Source organism: Staurois parvus, unplaced genomic scaffold (genome assembly GCF_062004578.1).
Source record: "Staurois parvus isolate SC_StPar_1 unplaced genomic scaffold, SC_StPar_1.0 ptg000715l, whole genome shotgun sequence".
Classification (NCBI taxonomy): domain Eukaryota; kingdom Metazoa; phylum Chordata; class Amphibia; order Anura; family Ranidae; genus Staurois; species Staurois parvus.
The window spans coordinates 10,870,008-10,885,976 of NW_028318511.1; the positions used below are offsets into that span (position 1 = coordinate 10,870,008).

Genomic DNA, 15,969 nt, shown 5'->3' on the forward strand with positions numbered 1-15,969 from the left:
CATGCCCAGGGAGATTAGCTACAGCGCCATGGGCTGTAAACGATGTTGCGCACAATGGACACAGGAACATTAAGATCTATAGGAGGTGGACTTGTAACCTTGAGATTGTCAATGCTTTTCCACAATTCTTTGCTGCTCTTTCTCTTCTCCATGCTCCATGTGGCACACAGAGACATACAACAGAAAGGTTGAGTAAATTTTTGACCATTTTAACTGATTGTCGGTGCGATTTCTATATTGTCAGTCCCTGTTAATTGATACAGGTGAGTATAATTACAAAATACAGGAGCATCGCAAACTTGGAATGCAATTATTTCTTACAATTTTGAGAAGGTGCCAATAATTTTGTCCAGTCCATTTTTAGGGTTTTGCGTGGAATGTATTAGATTTGGCTTTTTGTTTCTCTTTTTGTGTCATATCAATACAAACAAAAGAAATAAATATGAGAATGCCTAAACATTTGTAATTGCAACAATTTTCTGGGCAAAGTGAAGCATTATCTGACAGAAATGCAGGGGTATCAGCATTTTGGCCATGACTATAGGTAGGCAAAGACAGTAATCAGAGCCAGACTGAAATTTCTTCTCTCCTGGGTCAGCCTTCTTGTCATCTACTCCCCACCCTCACATACACACACCATACAAAACCAAAAGTAAAGCGGTTGTAAAGGTTCAAGGTTTTTTACTGTTATGCACTCTATGCATGAAGGTAAAAAAACTTCTGAGTGCAGCAGTGCCCCCAGCCCTTTCAATACTTACCTGGTCTCTGCTTTCCTGGGTCTCTGCCTCCTCATTGGCTGAGACAGCAACTGGGAGATAGAGGGGGCAGAGCCAAGCCGCATATGTGAATGGACACACGGAGCAGAGGGTGCCCCCATAGCAAGCTGCTTGCTGTGGGGGCACCCGACAGAAAGGAGGAGCCAGGAGAGCCTTCGGGGGCCCAGAGAAGAGGAGGAACCAGGCTGCTCTGTGCAAAAACACTGCACACAGCAATTAAGCAGAACATGTTTGTTATTTTACAAAAAAAAGATGAACCTTTATTATCGCTTTAATTTATAAAACTTTCAATATAATAATGTCAAGATCATGATCATACTTACAGAAGCTGATTACAAGCCCAATTAACTATATCCCAACCAGTAATATGTCCACAGAAACATCACAAGCACTGTGCTGACATAACCAGAAATCTCTGCAGAGACACAATCCGTACCCTAATGGTACAAAACCATAGTACCATACTGACAAAAGCAGAAATATGCCCGCAGAGACAAAATCTGTAGCAAGCATTTAAACCAACAACATGCAAATCTGCATACAATGTGTAGCTGTCTACAGTAAGCGATGCCCAACATGATGTGCAGAAAGTGGTGGTCCACATTGCATAATATGCAGCATGATGTACAGAACCCAGCAGTCATAGTTTATCTACTTAAACCAAGAGCTAAAAGAAAAAAACAGTGATCATTAAGAGAAAAAATACCCCAGTATCAGAAGGAAGGAAATAAGCCCAGCATCTCTGGCTGGTAGGAAAAATACCCAGAATTAGTGGGATAAAAAAGCTCAGCATCTGTGGCCAGAGACAGGAAGAACACCTCAGTGCTGGTAGTCCATGATAGAACCATGTCATAGCATTAGTAATCAGTGCGAGCTAAAATACTAAAATATGCTCCAGTGGTCAATGGAACAAGAATTCCCTGGCATTAGTGGCCAGTAAGGGGAAATTACCTCCCCTACCTCAGTAGTGAGGCTACTTACAATCGAAGAGAACAGCAACCCGGTGAGTAATGATACCTGCCTTTTGACATCTTAATTGTCACAGCTTACTTATAAATGAGAAGTAGATGTCAAGACATATTAAGAAGCTACATGTGTGGTCCTGGGCAAAAGCAACAAGTAAAGGAGGGTGTCACCCGAGGGGGCTCGGAAGAAAATAAGAAGAGGCGGATTTTGATATGTTGTACTTATCATAGTTGGAGGAGAGTGAATATTTGTTTGAACGTTATGATCTAACCTGCAAAATGTAAAAGGAAAAAGGAAGGAGGGAAAAAAGAGGAGTAAAAGGTAAATTACCGGAAGCCTAAAGTCAAAACATTATAGGGACATAAAAGCAAAAGAAAAGTATTAGCAACAGCGTATTAATATGAACAGTAGATCGGCTAAAGGAGGAAATATCTGCCCCCACAAGAAAAAAGTCCAGAGGGTCACACTCCAGAGAGACATCAGGAAGCAAGGGGATGACATGAGCGGAGAAGTAACAAGGAAGATCAAAATAGACTGTCACTAGTATCATCAAATCCAGATTAATCTAAAGAGCTGATTAATAAGAAAGTGGGGGGGGACTCTAGAGACATGGAGGAATAAGGTCTAACTCTGCAAATACCTACGACAACAGATATGGAAGAGATGTTTGCGAAATTAGAGACCTCCATAAAGAACGAAATGGCAACTCTACATAATGAACTGGGACAAGTTCTATCTCGGCTAAAGGATACAGAGGAAAGAGTGGAGACACAAGCACGAGTAATTATGAAGTTGGAAATGCAAATAGAGGATATGTGTAAGGAGCAAAGGAAGATGGCATATAGAATGGAAGATCAAGAGAATAGGGATAGAAGAAATAACCTGAGGATTAGAAGCCTGTCAGAGGTAACAACTGGAGAAGAGGTCACCATTTTCTCCTCTGCATAGGGTTTTCTCATTGTTCCTTATCCAAAATTGCCTCCTGAGAATATTTGGGGACTTGTCTCTTTTTAAGTATGCAAAACGACTACTACATATTTTGAAATTTTATGCTAAAAAGGTCATTTTACTGTCCTGGAAAGACAGTAAGCCCCAATGGCTTAAACTTATTACTGACTCCCTCCCTTTATATAGCTAAACTTTTGAATTAAAAACCAAAAAAAAATTGATAAACTGTGGGGCAGATGGATCTCCAGTCTTCGCACATTTACCTCTCTAGATCCAGACTACTGAAACTTGTTTATTACTGTATATGCACTTGCAGTTTTACACCGGAGGGTATGGTCCTTTTACTTGTGTAATCTTCTAATATTGTGTGTATTAATATTTTCTATTGTGAAACCTGTGGGACCCTGCGAGGTACATTGTTGTTTTTTTCCTTTTCATTTGAACTTTGTGAGGTTTCTTGTATCTCATTGTGAAAATTCAATAAATATAACTTTAAAAAAAAAAAAGTAATCTGGGCAGCTCTGCAGCTCCCGATCACTTTTTATTGTAGAAAGCAGGGCCAGGTCCACCATCCTTTTTAGTCTCCTTGTGATAGCAATAAAGCTAAATGAAGAAAAAAAAAATTTGTGTAGTTAAAAAAAAATAACTAAAAGAAAAAAACACACACACTGGCCCCTCCCCAAGCATACATGCAATTGCAAAATTACATGTAGGTCCTGCAAGTGTATGTAAACTGCGACTGCACCATAAGTGAGATATCAGTGCAAATGTCAGAGCAAGAGCAATAATTCTAGGACCATACTGCACAATTAATACTACTAACCTGTAAAGGCTTTTAAAGCGTTACCTATGAAAAAATGCAGTAGTTTGTCTGCATTCTGCACCTAAACTTCAGTAATGTTCATTAAACTCATCTTGAGCCAAACCCAAGTATATTCAGCTCATCCCTATTGATAAGAATCCCACTGCTCCAAAGATGACGCTTTGGTTTATACAGAACACAGCAATCTGTTATCATACGACACTGACTTGTTTTACTCCTCTATGGTTAAGTGATGTCCTCTGCTGGTCAACTGTTAATAGGCAATTTAATAGTTACAGACTAACTCCAGTCAGCATTTTTTTTAGTGTTGGATAGAATGTAGCTGAGATAAAAATTTCTATCTGCTGTTTATTTCTGTCTGTGACCGCATTGGGAAATTTTTCTCTCACTTTCTGTCCTTTAATTCCCAAGAAATAAGAGCTGGACAGGGACTAACTGTAGCAGGCATATTTAATATCTGGAGGGCCACAGGGGATGCTGAAAATCATTGTAGTAGTCTGCCCTACGTACAGTGATAGCCCTGATTTTCTGGGTGTTTCTACCACAGCTTTCCCACTGCACATTGGACACGGGATTGCCCAGTCAGCACTGCCACCATTCAGAGAATGCCTTGTATTTTTTTCAGTGAATACAAGGCATTCTCTGATTGAATGATGTGGGGAATAAGGGTGAATGACATCCACAGAATGTCTTGCATTCTTTAAAGGCCCTACCTGAATGGTTGCAACGCCAAGTGACTGACCCTCTGTGTTCAAAGAAGAACCCACTGGAGAAGCACCCAGGAGATCATAACTATCATTGCATGTAGCATAGACTACTTCAGTGATTTTCTGTATCACTCAGTGGTCCTCTGGACTCTGGTTATCCAATCTGGATACCTACATCAAAGCCAAGCTCAACCAATGTGTGTTTGCAAAAAATAAAATTTCTGGAGCTCCGCTTAAACAAAACAACTCTTGCATTTTTTTTATTAAAGCAGTATTAGGCTCAAAAGCAAACATATATTATATTTCAGCTTACCAGTTTTTAGATGTGATAGCTGTGTTAGTTTTCTTTTTTAGGCTCTTTCTTTCCTTTATATTCACCTGGTGATCCTGCATGTATGACTGTTTTTAAACAGAACAAGCTGTTCTGCAGATGTAGCAGTTAGAGAAAAAACATTTACCACTGATGGGGTGCTTACAATGATCAGCTTTTATTCATGTAAACCTTTATCCAAACAAAAACTGTTGCTGGTGTAACTGCAGTGTGAGCTGGAGTTTGGCTTCGACTAATTAGTGTATCTAAATCTGCTAGTACTTCTAATATTCCCCTCCCCCCAGACTGACAATTCTGCTGTCCAAAGGAATCTCTGTTACTCATTTATCCAAAATGAAGGGACTCTAATACAGGAGATATGTTACTGGCCAGATCAAGAGGTGAAAACAGAGAGAAAAAAACCTTAAAAAGAAAACTAATACTGCCTCCAAATCTAATGATTGGAAAGCTGCAATATATTAGATTTTTGGTTTGGGGTTTAATGCCACTTTAATGTATCAGGGATTCAGGAAGAGTAGTAAACACGGAAGAAATGTACCTATGAACAGTAAAAGTAATACTGGGTCACATAATCTGACATCATGATATGCCATGTGACAAACAAGAACTGTCGTAGTTTTACTAATGTCATGGCTGATGTCAGCACTTTAGTGCATTTCCACTACAACTGCAAATAACATGCCCAAAGCCACTGCTACGGCTCAGACATGTGTAACAAAGAGTTCCCAAACAGCTGCCTACTTTCAGCACAGGTATATATATTTTATATTTACATTACTATTTTTTCATCTTTTATTTTTTTTTTCATAAAAAATAATTAATTATGTATACATTCCGTTTAACGTTCAGGGCGCAAACAATATTGTATTCATAGACAGTTTAATGGTGCAGTACATAGAGGAACAATGGTTTTTATAGATACTGCATAATAATGTCAAGTAAAGTACAAACGTGTACAGCTGCAAGAGGTAATTAGAGCCTGTATATGTAATGAGCAAATATGGCTGCTCCCATGTGCATATACAATTAGAAATTATACATAGACACCTAATTTTTTAAAACATTAACAAACCTTGACAACATTATCTACACGAGGCTGATCTCCTTTAAATGTATAAGTGAAAAAAATTAAAAGCAGCCTTAGCAAATAGGCAGTGATCTCATAACCTCTCTATATCTATGGATTTAACCACTTAAAAACCAGCAAATTAAAACTCCATTCCTGTCCAGGCCAGTTTTCAGTTTTTAGCACTGTGATACTTTGGCTAACAATTACTTGGTCATGCAACACTGCCCAAATTAATTGTATATTATTTTTTTGAGACAGAACTTTCCTTTGGTGATATTTCATCACCATTGTTTTTTTTTACTTTTTACTATATAATTATGAAAAAAGCTGAAAAAACCCCCACAGTTTTAGTTTCTGCTATAAAATTTTGAAAATAAATGATCTTTCTTCATATACATAGGCCAGAATGTGTTCCGCTACATTTCTATGTTAAAAAAATAAGTGTATATTATTTTGTCTCTGTGAAAATTATAGAGTCTACAAGCTATCATATTTATATCTGAAATGTATCAACTCCAGGACAGTACAACCCCCCCAAAATTTTTGGAGTGTAGACACTCCATGGTATTTAGAAAGAAGAATGGTGTAATCTTTTGGAAAATGAAGAAGGTAAATACAATTTGATTTTATTTCACTGCATGGGCATACTTACAATTACACCCCAGAACACATTCTTATACTCCTCCCAAGTATTGGGATACCACATGTGAGACTGTCTTACTGCCCGGAGGAGCCCAAAATTCAATCAGACACCTGCAGGATTTCAAGGGGTATTAATGCATCTGATTTTCTGACTGCCTTTGACACTACTTGAGGCCCAGAAGTGTAAGGATGGGAAAAACACCCATAAAATGATGCAAAGTAGACCATCCAGTATTTAAATAGAGGCACGGCAAGTCTTTTGAAGATCAAATTTTTTACCACGCGTTATTGCAAAATGAAGAGAGAATTTTTTTTTTTTATTTACACAAAGCTGTCAATTAACCATTAGCCTACAGGGCAATTATACCCCCATCCTGCCCAGGCCAATTTCCAGCTTTCAGCGTTGTTGCACTTTGAATGACAATTGCACGGTCATGCAACACTGTACCCATATGAAATTTTTATCATTTTTTTGTGACGGATAGAGCTTTATTTTGGTGGTATTTAATCACCTTAGGGTTTTTTATTTTTTTCTTAAACAAACCAAAAACCACTAAAAATTCTGAGAAAAAACGTTTTTCTTAGTTTTTGTTATAAAATTTTGTAAATAAGTGATTTTTCTCCTTCACTGATGTGCGCTAATGAGGCTGCAGTGATGGGCACTGATAGGCTGCACTGATGGACACTGATAGGCACTGATGAGGAGGCACTGGTAGGTGGCACTGATGGGCATTGACAGGCATTACTGATGGGCACTGAAAGGCAGCACTCATATATGGCACTGATAGGCAGCACTGACTGGCACTGTTAGGTGGCACTGACTGGCACTGTTAGGCGGCACTGCTAGGCAGCACTGATGGGCACTGCTAGGCGGCACTGATGGGCACTGATAGGCAGCACTGACTGGCACTGATAGGCGGCACTGACTGGCAGCACTGATTGGTGGCACTGACTGGCTTTGATAGGTGGCACTGACTGGCACTGATGGGTGAGACTGAAAGGCAGCTCAGATGGGCACTGATATGTGACATTGATGTCGCACTGATGGGCACTGAAATGTGGCACTGATGGGCACTGACAGGTGGCGCTGCTGGGGCTACACAGATCATCAGGGCACACTGATCATCAGTGCTCTGATGATCTGTGTAGATGTCCCCTCCGAGGAATGCCGATTACCGGCTCTCCTCTCCTCACGAGCTGTCAGCGTGACAGCCCGTGGGGAGAGAAATGCCGATAACCGGCATTTCCCTGTTTACATGTGATCAGCCGTGATTGGACACAGCTGATCACATGACCGAGCAGACATCTTCTGCTCTTTCCATGGATCGGTGATCCGCTGTGTCCAAGGGACACAGCACACCTCCGATTGCCGCACTGCGTGCTCCGGGAGCTGCGCATGTGGGGTTAGAATGGGAGGACGTCATATGACGTCCTCCCAGAATGAGAGAACCACCTTGCATCCATCATATCACATATGGCGGGTGGGAGGTGGTTAATATTTCTCAAACGCAGCATGGATATATTTTGAATTACACCCCAAAACACTCTCTGCTATTCCTCGTGAATATGGGGATACCCTATAAGATATGAGACTCCATTTTGGAAAGCAAACACCCATAATTAAAGTGAAATCAAATGGGCACCACACCAACTCTAAACAAAAAGAAAAGAAATGGAAACAGCTCTTTACAGTGTATATTACTCTGTGTCAAAAATTTCTATACAAAAGGCGTTCACCCCACTACAAATAATTTTTAATATGAATTTATGAATTATGTTGATTTATTCAATGGTTAATAAATAGGTCACATTGATTATTATTTAACAATATTAGCACTCTGGCATATTTATAATATGTTTTTACTGATTGGGATTGTATTTATTTGTAGTGCGGTGAGTGCCTTTTTCATGGAAATTTTTGAAACGCCCATAATTATTTAAGAGGCACAATTAATCTTTTGAATACTTTATTTCTTGACACATGTTTTTGAAAATTAAGCATGAAAATTATTGTTTTTTTTACACAGAGTTGTCTAATATGATTAACCAATATTGTATAAAAAGCAGGTTGGCCTCTGCCTGGTCAGGGAATATAACTTTGTGTAGCATCATCTGCATAACAGAGCAATACAAAGCAATGTGCTTACACAGTACAGCACACACATACACAATAGTAAAACAGCACATAGCGCACAGTTAACCCTTTGATCACCCCAGATGTTAACCCCTTCCTGCCCAGTGTCATAAGTACAGTGTCCGTGCTTTTTATTAGCACTGATCACTGTATTAGTGTCACTGGGGATGTCAGTGACAGTTAGTCAGTTCCCCCCCCGTGTCAGAATGCCCGCCGCAGTCCCGCTACAAGTCACTGATTGCCGCCATTACTAGTATATAAAAACAAAAATTCCAGTATATATACGGCCATTTGTAGACGCTATAACTTTCACATAAACCAATTAATTTATACATATTGTGATTTTTTTTTTTTAGCAAAGTCATGTAGCAGAATACATTTTGTCCTAAATTTTATGGTGAATTTTTTTTTTATTTTTTTACTGGACATGTTTAATAGCAAAAATTCAAAAATGTTTTTTACACAAAATTGTCGGTCTTTTTTTGTTTATAGCGCAAAAAAATAAAAAACCACAGAGGTGGTCAAATACCACCGAAAGAAAGCTTTATTTGTGGGGGAAAATAGGACATACATTTAATTTGGGTGCAGTGTTGCATGACCGCTCAATTGTTAATTAAAATAAAAGCAGCACCGTATTGCAAAAAATTGCCTGGTCAGGAAGGGGGGTAAATCCTATGGAGGGCAAGTGGTTAAAAAATGTTTAAGACAGGGTTAACATTATTGCCAAGGGCCTGTGTTTCAGTTTCTGTTTTTCACTGTTTCAGTGATTGGGTTTCCAGATTTCTTATCCTTGCCAACAGAAATAATGGGATGTACCACAATCATGAGTGGACCAGAGACAGCGTGCAGAAAGAAGGTGCTCTATAGAGAGACATGGGTCACACAAAGCATGCAGTACCCTGTTCAAGTATCACATTGCATGCAAATCAAAAGAAACAAGTGAAGTGCACTAGATAGTGTTGAAAAAATGATTAACCACTTCAATACCAGGCATTTTTACCCCCTTCCTGCCCAGGCCAATTTTCATATATATATATATATATATATATATATATACACACTTGATTTTGCGCACAGCTGCCGCCCTGTAGCGGTATTTCTGCTATGGGGCAGAGCTGAAGCAGTTAAACATCACTTTTTAGTAAACATCACTCTGTTCATGTTTGTTTATATCTGATATGTATTTCTTTATTATTTCTGCATGGAGAGGTCGGCAGGTTTGGTATCATCTGCCTGGAAAGCAGTGTGTGTGGGTGTGTCCTTGTGATCCCATTGCATACAGCCTGTTTATCCTTACTTCGAATCTCAATTAGAGCATTTCAGGTAAATCAGAAATAAAGCATACTTATTTTGAAATTTTTAATTAAGCCCAAAATCTAGGCAACAATTATTCAAAAAATAAATACATTTTAAAAAGCAGCCCTTGGCTTCAGTACTCATCTCCTCTTTAAAACTGTCCCCTGCAGAACCTTTTCTCTGTCACAACATGTCCTCATTCTTCTGGGGTGGACACCTATTCAATCTGAAAGAGTGAAGACACACTGGGCTCTGCATAGAAACCAATCAGCTTCCTGGTTTTTATTGTCAAAGCCTAAATGAACAAACTAAATTTAGAAGCTGATTGGCAGCCATGTACAGCTGCACCAGATTTTGCTCTCTCCAGTTTTAGCAGATCAACCCTACTGAGTGAATAACCTGCCATCAAAGAGCATTACCAGGGCACCTTGAAATAAGTGGTGCTGATGTCACTTCCATGCTGTTCTCAGCATAATTGAGGATAGCCTATGCTTCATGTATACAGTATAAAGACATTGGAGAAAGACAAGTATATAAAAAAGCAAAAAATACAGGGGGTTCCAGGGGAGAGGGGAGCACTAAGGGAGGAGACCTAAAGCCAAATTTGGGTCTAAATTACATACCTCTTTCCTGAATAACGTTCTGTGAGCTGGTTTTGAATTTTAAAATCCCAACTTCAATTCTTTGTGCAGTGGGTAAACATTTCAGTGAGATTAGAACCTCACCAATAATGTCCTATAATAAACAAAAACAGAAAACGCAAATGAACCAGCTATGTAGATGTACATATATTTGTTAATTTTGTCTTTAAGGCAAACCAGTGGGGATAATAAATAAAATAAGCTATCACTTGCTTGGTAAAGCAGTCACCTCTAGGAGCCTAAACAGCCAGTCATATTTCCTAAAACCTCCTTGGTCCCCTAAATCCAGGGGCGTACTGACCATTTGGAAACTCGGGCACTGCCCGAGGGCCCGGGGTCAGTAGGGGGCCCCATGAGATGCCCCTGGTACCTTTTTCATAGACTTTTTTGAGTTTGGGCAAGGACACAGGGGACCCATGATCCCCTATTGCCCGGGGGCCCCATGAGTTGTCAGTCCACCCCTGCCTAAATCGTTGTTCTGTGCTATAACAAAGAGTTTAGGGTGGATGGCTTAGCTCCACTCTCTCCTGCAGCCAATGCTTCACTATTGGTTTGTGAGGCCTTCCATCATAATGAAAGGCAGGGGCCTGTAGAATAAAACAACAAGGACTAGAAGGCAAATATCCTGCAGCATTCCTATATGATATTCTGATGCTATACAGATTAGGAATAATAATGATAACCTAATTACTTTAATTGCTAAAATGATCGTTGTATCAGTAAGGCTGCAAAACTTTAGACTTCACTTCCCTAGAAATGTTTGCTTGTCCTTGTTTGGAGACTAGCAGTTCTCTGCAAATAACAATGGCAATTGTTGTAGTAAACATTGAGTGCTTCAGGTCTTGCCTCAGTCCTGGCATGTCATATTTTATATTCAGCTACAGCAGAGAACAACCACCACAAGAGCTTAAAGTGCAAGGAACCCCCAAAAATAAACCTCTCGTTTGCTGCCTTTTGGTCTGTGAAAACAACATTTTTATATCAGTTTGATTAGTGCAAAGAAAACGTATTGATTTAACCAGAAATCGTATCAGCTGATTAATATAGCACTTTCTATGCTCTCTGCTGCATGGGTTACATTCCATCTCCAAGGACTACAGAATCTGTACTGTGGGGTGAGTCTTTACTGGGGGGGGAAGTGTTAGGAGCATCAGTCTGTACTGAGGGGTCTGTGCTAGGGAGAGGGGTACTTCTATAGTGGGGGGGCAGTCTGTGTTAGAGTAAATCGGTCTGTGCTGGAAGGGTGGGCAGTCTGTACTGAGGGGGTCTGTCTGTATTGAGGGGTTTGTGCTGGAGGAGGGGACTGTGCTTGGGGGCTGTACTGTACTGAGGATTTTGTGCTGGAGGGATCTGTAATAAAGGGGTAGGCTGGAAGGGGGATTTAGGGATGCTAGGGGAGATCTATACTGTGGGGGTGATTTGTACTAGGAAGAGGGGGTTCTTTTGATCATACCCTGTTAAGTGGCCTGTGCATTATGCATTCCTGACCTCTGTACTATAGACTCTTTAGCAAATTGGACAAAAGCTGAACATAGTAACCAATCAGCTCACAGATTTCATTTTCAAAACGTAATTGAACAAGCTGATGACAGAAGTTGATTGGTTGCAAGCTTGGTGGTGTAGCTTGGGGCAGTGTTGTGGATTGCTTTTTATATTTTGCAGTATTCTGAATTTTAAACAAACATAGTATTCTGAATTCCATTCATTGGGCAAGTAGAGATCAGTGGAGGGAGGGGTGGCCAATGAGCGTTAGTGTGTTGAAAAAGTCTGGCATCAGCATTTATGATAGACTGAAGAGTGGATAGCCTCTGTAAAAGTAAGCCAACATGGAAAAATTTGCGCTAGTCAAAGCAGGAGATTAAATTGAGCTGAAGAACCAGTTGAAATTCAGTTCAAGGGTGGCCCTGTCAGCACCTTCTCACCTGACATCCTTCAACTGAAATACTGAAAGAACTGGGAGAGGTCAGAGTCCAGGATTACACCTAGGACCATGGCCACAGGGAAGGGATTAACAGTTGTGTCGTTGATCGTGATGGAGAAGTTAGGGGAGGGCACATGGGGAAGAAAATTTTATGAGCTTAGTTTGAAAAGACTGAGTTAAGTTTGAGGAAATAAAACAAACAGAAAATTGATGTTGCGCTAATCACAATAATGCCACAGACATTCCAAAACAAATAATGAGATGAGAAGATAATAGATAATACACCATAACATAATCAGTAAATGGACGGAATATGGGAGTGAAGGGAAAGGTGAAATCATAAAGGTCCAAAATGAGGACCAAAAAGTGTAACAGACAATAAATCGTGACCGTGGGCAAAACGCAAGGAAATGATCAGGGAGAAATAAAATATGAACTAAATCTCAGTAATAGTGGGACATATGAGTCCATCATAACATAAATGAAATAACGTGACTACAACTGATGTGAAAGTGGAGCAAAATGTGAAAAATACAAACTGTATGTGTTGATATGGTACCCTGATGAAGTCATGTGAGAGTGATGTAACGCGTAGGTCGGAGAGCGGAATGTGGCGACGTTATTTCTGACACGAACGGCCGCAGCCATATTGGTACACCCAGTACACCCATATCAGCACATGTGATTGATGCCTTGTTTGATCTGTTCCCACGTAAGTGCGCATTTGTCTCTACAATAAACTTGATTCATTTACAATATTACACTATGGAAGCACTTTTTCTTGTCTCCCTGGGAGTGCTGTGAGCTGGCAGTTTTTTCTGGTCCAACGAACCCCTGGCAGGAGTCCTGTGTATTGGCAGATTTCCGTGTCCAAAGGTGAAAGATATATTACCACCGCTGAACAGTATGGTCCATCAGTGAGGGAGATATCATCCCTACATCACCGTTTGGGATTCCACCTAAAGGGCCCCTGCAGTGAGTGTCCTGAAAGCCTTTTGGCCCCTTGGGGTATGGATGCAGAGGTGAGGAGGCAATTTAGCTGGTGTGGAATTCAACAATCATTTACTTATCCACGTTGTGTTTTTTTTTTTTATGTGTTTTTTATGCGTTTTTGTTGGACTCTTTTGCACATGGACTTTATGTCGTATTTACGATTTTTTTTAGTCACATGTTATTTATTTCTTCATTGTGTTATTGTATTTTACGGTGCACAGTAATACATTCATTTGGTTTCACTGTGCGTTTATATCACCATTTTCTGCTTTATACTAGTTGCACTATATGTTTGCCACATTTATTTATTGTATTTATATGGTCACTTATTAGTCGTTTTATGTCACATGGCCCTTTGATGCACATTGTGGTATGACTCTTTCGTTGCATGGGCACAATTTTTGGCCTCACTGTGCGTTGTTATTGTCATTCTCCTGTGATAAGTGGTTTGTCCACTTTTAATATTAAGCACTTCATTTTGTATTTTTCACATTTTGCTCCACTTTCTTATCAGTTGTATTCACATTATTTCATTTATGTTATGACGGACTCATGTCTCACTATTACTGTGATTTAGTTAATATTTTATTTCTCCCGGATCATTTCCATGCGTTTTGCCCACGGTCACGATTTATTGTCTGTTACACCTTTTGGTTCTCATTTTGGACCTTTATGATTTCACCTTTCCCTTCATTCCTATATTCCTCCCATTTACTGATTATGTTATGGTGTATTATCTATTGTCTTCTCATTTCATTATTTGTTTTGGAATGTCTGTGGCATTATTGTGATTAGTGCAACATCAATTCTCTGTTGTTGTTCTTTGTTGTCTTTTGCTAGTGGTATAGCCAGATATGTGCTGGTGTCACAATAGTCCCATCTTTTCTAGTAGCAGCGCGAAAAGTTTTTTACATAAGTTTGAGGAAATGCTGTGACTTGGTGCCTTCATTGGCAGCCCAATAGATTGAAAAAGGCTCACACTGCAGAGCTCTACAGGCTGAATGGGCAATGTGCATGAGAGGATTCTTCCTCCTCATTGGCTGAGACAGCAGTAGGAGCCATTAGCTCCTGCTGCTGTCAATCACAGCCAGTGGGTCACTGAGGGGAAAGAGGAGGTGAGGCTGAGCCACTGCTCAAGGTGTGAATGGACATGCAGAGCAGTGGCTCAGGAGTCACCCTGCTTGGTTACCCTCATAGCAAGCTGCTTGCTCTGGGGGCACTTGGCAGGAGGGAGGGGCCAAAGGCGCTGGCATGGGACCTGAGAAGAGGAGGATCAGGGTTGCTCTGTGCAAAACCACTGCACACAGCAGGTAAGTATAACATGTTTGTTATTTTTAAGAAAAAAATTGCCTTTAATATCACTTTAGTTTTGAAAAGACTGAGTTGAATTTGAGGAAGTGGTTGACATCTATACCAATAGCTCAGTGAGTAACACAGTAATGTGTGAGGAGACAGAAGGGGTGAACTGAGGAGTAGAGAGATAGATTCGGGAGGCCAAGGGAAAAGGGTTTTTTTTAATAGAGGAGTAGGTGGTCAACTGAATCAAAAGCAGTAGGAAAGTCTAAGATTATGAGAATGAAGTAGTGGCCATTGGATTTAGCAGTTATTAAGTCACTATGTTTTAAGAGAGAAGTTTCTGTGGAGTGTTCCACGGTGAAAGCCACACTGTAAGGGGTGAATAATTTTCTTCAGACTGGAGTGGCCCAGAGAGGGTTTTAGATAAAGAGGGAAAAAAGATTAGAAAGGTAAAGTGGTAATGTGACCAGTGCATGTTTTAGAGGGGAGGGGAAGCTGCTAGTAGCAACAGAGAGCAGGGGTGGACTGACCATTTGGAAACTCAGGCACTGCCCGAGGGCCCGGGATCAGTAGGGGGCCCCATAAGATGTCCCTGGTACCTTTTTTCATAGGCTTTTTTAAGTTTAGGCAAGGACACAGGGGCCCCGTGATCTCCTATTGCCCGGGGGCCCCATGATTTGTCAGTCCGCCCCTGATGGAGATATTTGGAATGTGAGTTATAGAGTGCTGAATAGAACAAGAGGGTAACCAGAGTAGTTGTGAGGGAACAGGGTCCAGGAGCCACTTGGGTGGACATCTAACAAACCTGTGGTAACCTCTTCTGTGGTAACAGGGTCAATGGTGAAAAGTATTGAATGTGATGGTAGACATTGTGTGTTAGCTGGGGGAGATATCCTGACAGTGGAGATCCCAGCACAAGCATCAATCTTGTTTTCAAAATAATTGGCAATCTCCTGGGTAAGGAATGAGTTACTAGGGGACAAATAAAGAGTTCGTTGGATGAGACAGTTTTAATGAGAGGGATGATAATTTGTCTGTTTAGCAGCACAGAGGCAGGATATGTAGTTTTGGGGGGCAGATTTATATGGGGTGAAGTCTTGTAGGGATTTAGTTATAAGCCACCGTTACTCAAGAGCACGGCTATGAGACTTCTGGTGTTGTCTGTTTGCCAAAGATGTAGCAATTGAAGCTTAATTCTGTATGTTGTGAGGGGGATACTGTCTCCAGGGAGGACGAGAATGAGGTATTGTAGACAGAAGTGGCAAGGTCAGGGCATGACAGGGATGAAACTTTGTCATAGAGGTAGTCTATTGCAGAGAAGAGGAAAGAAGGGTTAATGTGTCCTTTTATGAAGCTGAGATCAGCGGCGATCCTGAGAATCATTGCTGATCTCAGATCATTACTGGCTTAGGAAACAGAGATGATC

General features: G+C 40.4%; 1 protein-coding gene across 3 annotated transcripts in view; it reads right to left on the bottom strand.

The window, feature by feature from the left end:
• Nucleotides 1–15,969, bottom strand: part of LOC149445672 (synaptotagmin-1-like) — a 102,908-nt gene that overhangs the window by 14,544 nt on the left and 72,395 nt on the right. For all 3 annotated transcript variants that reach the window (XR_016306373.1, XM_089653601.1, XM_089653600.1), the window contains exon 8: nt 10,316–10,427. Coding sequence is in view for 2 of the 3 variants with exons in the window: in XM_089653601.1 (XP_089509727.1) it covers nt 10,316–10,427 (112 nt within the window). In the remaining variant the exon portion in view is untranslated. The remainder of the gene's footprint in view (nt 1–10,315; nt 10,428–15,969) is intronic.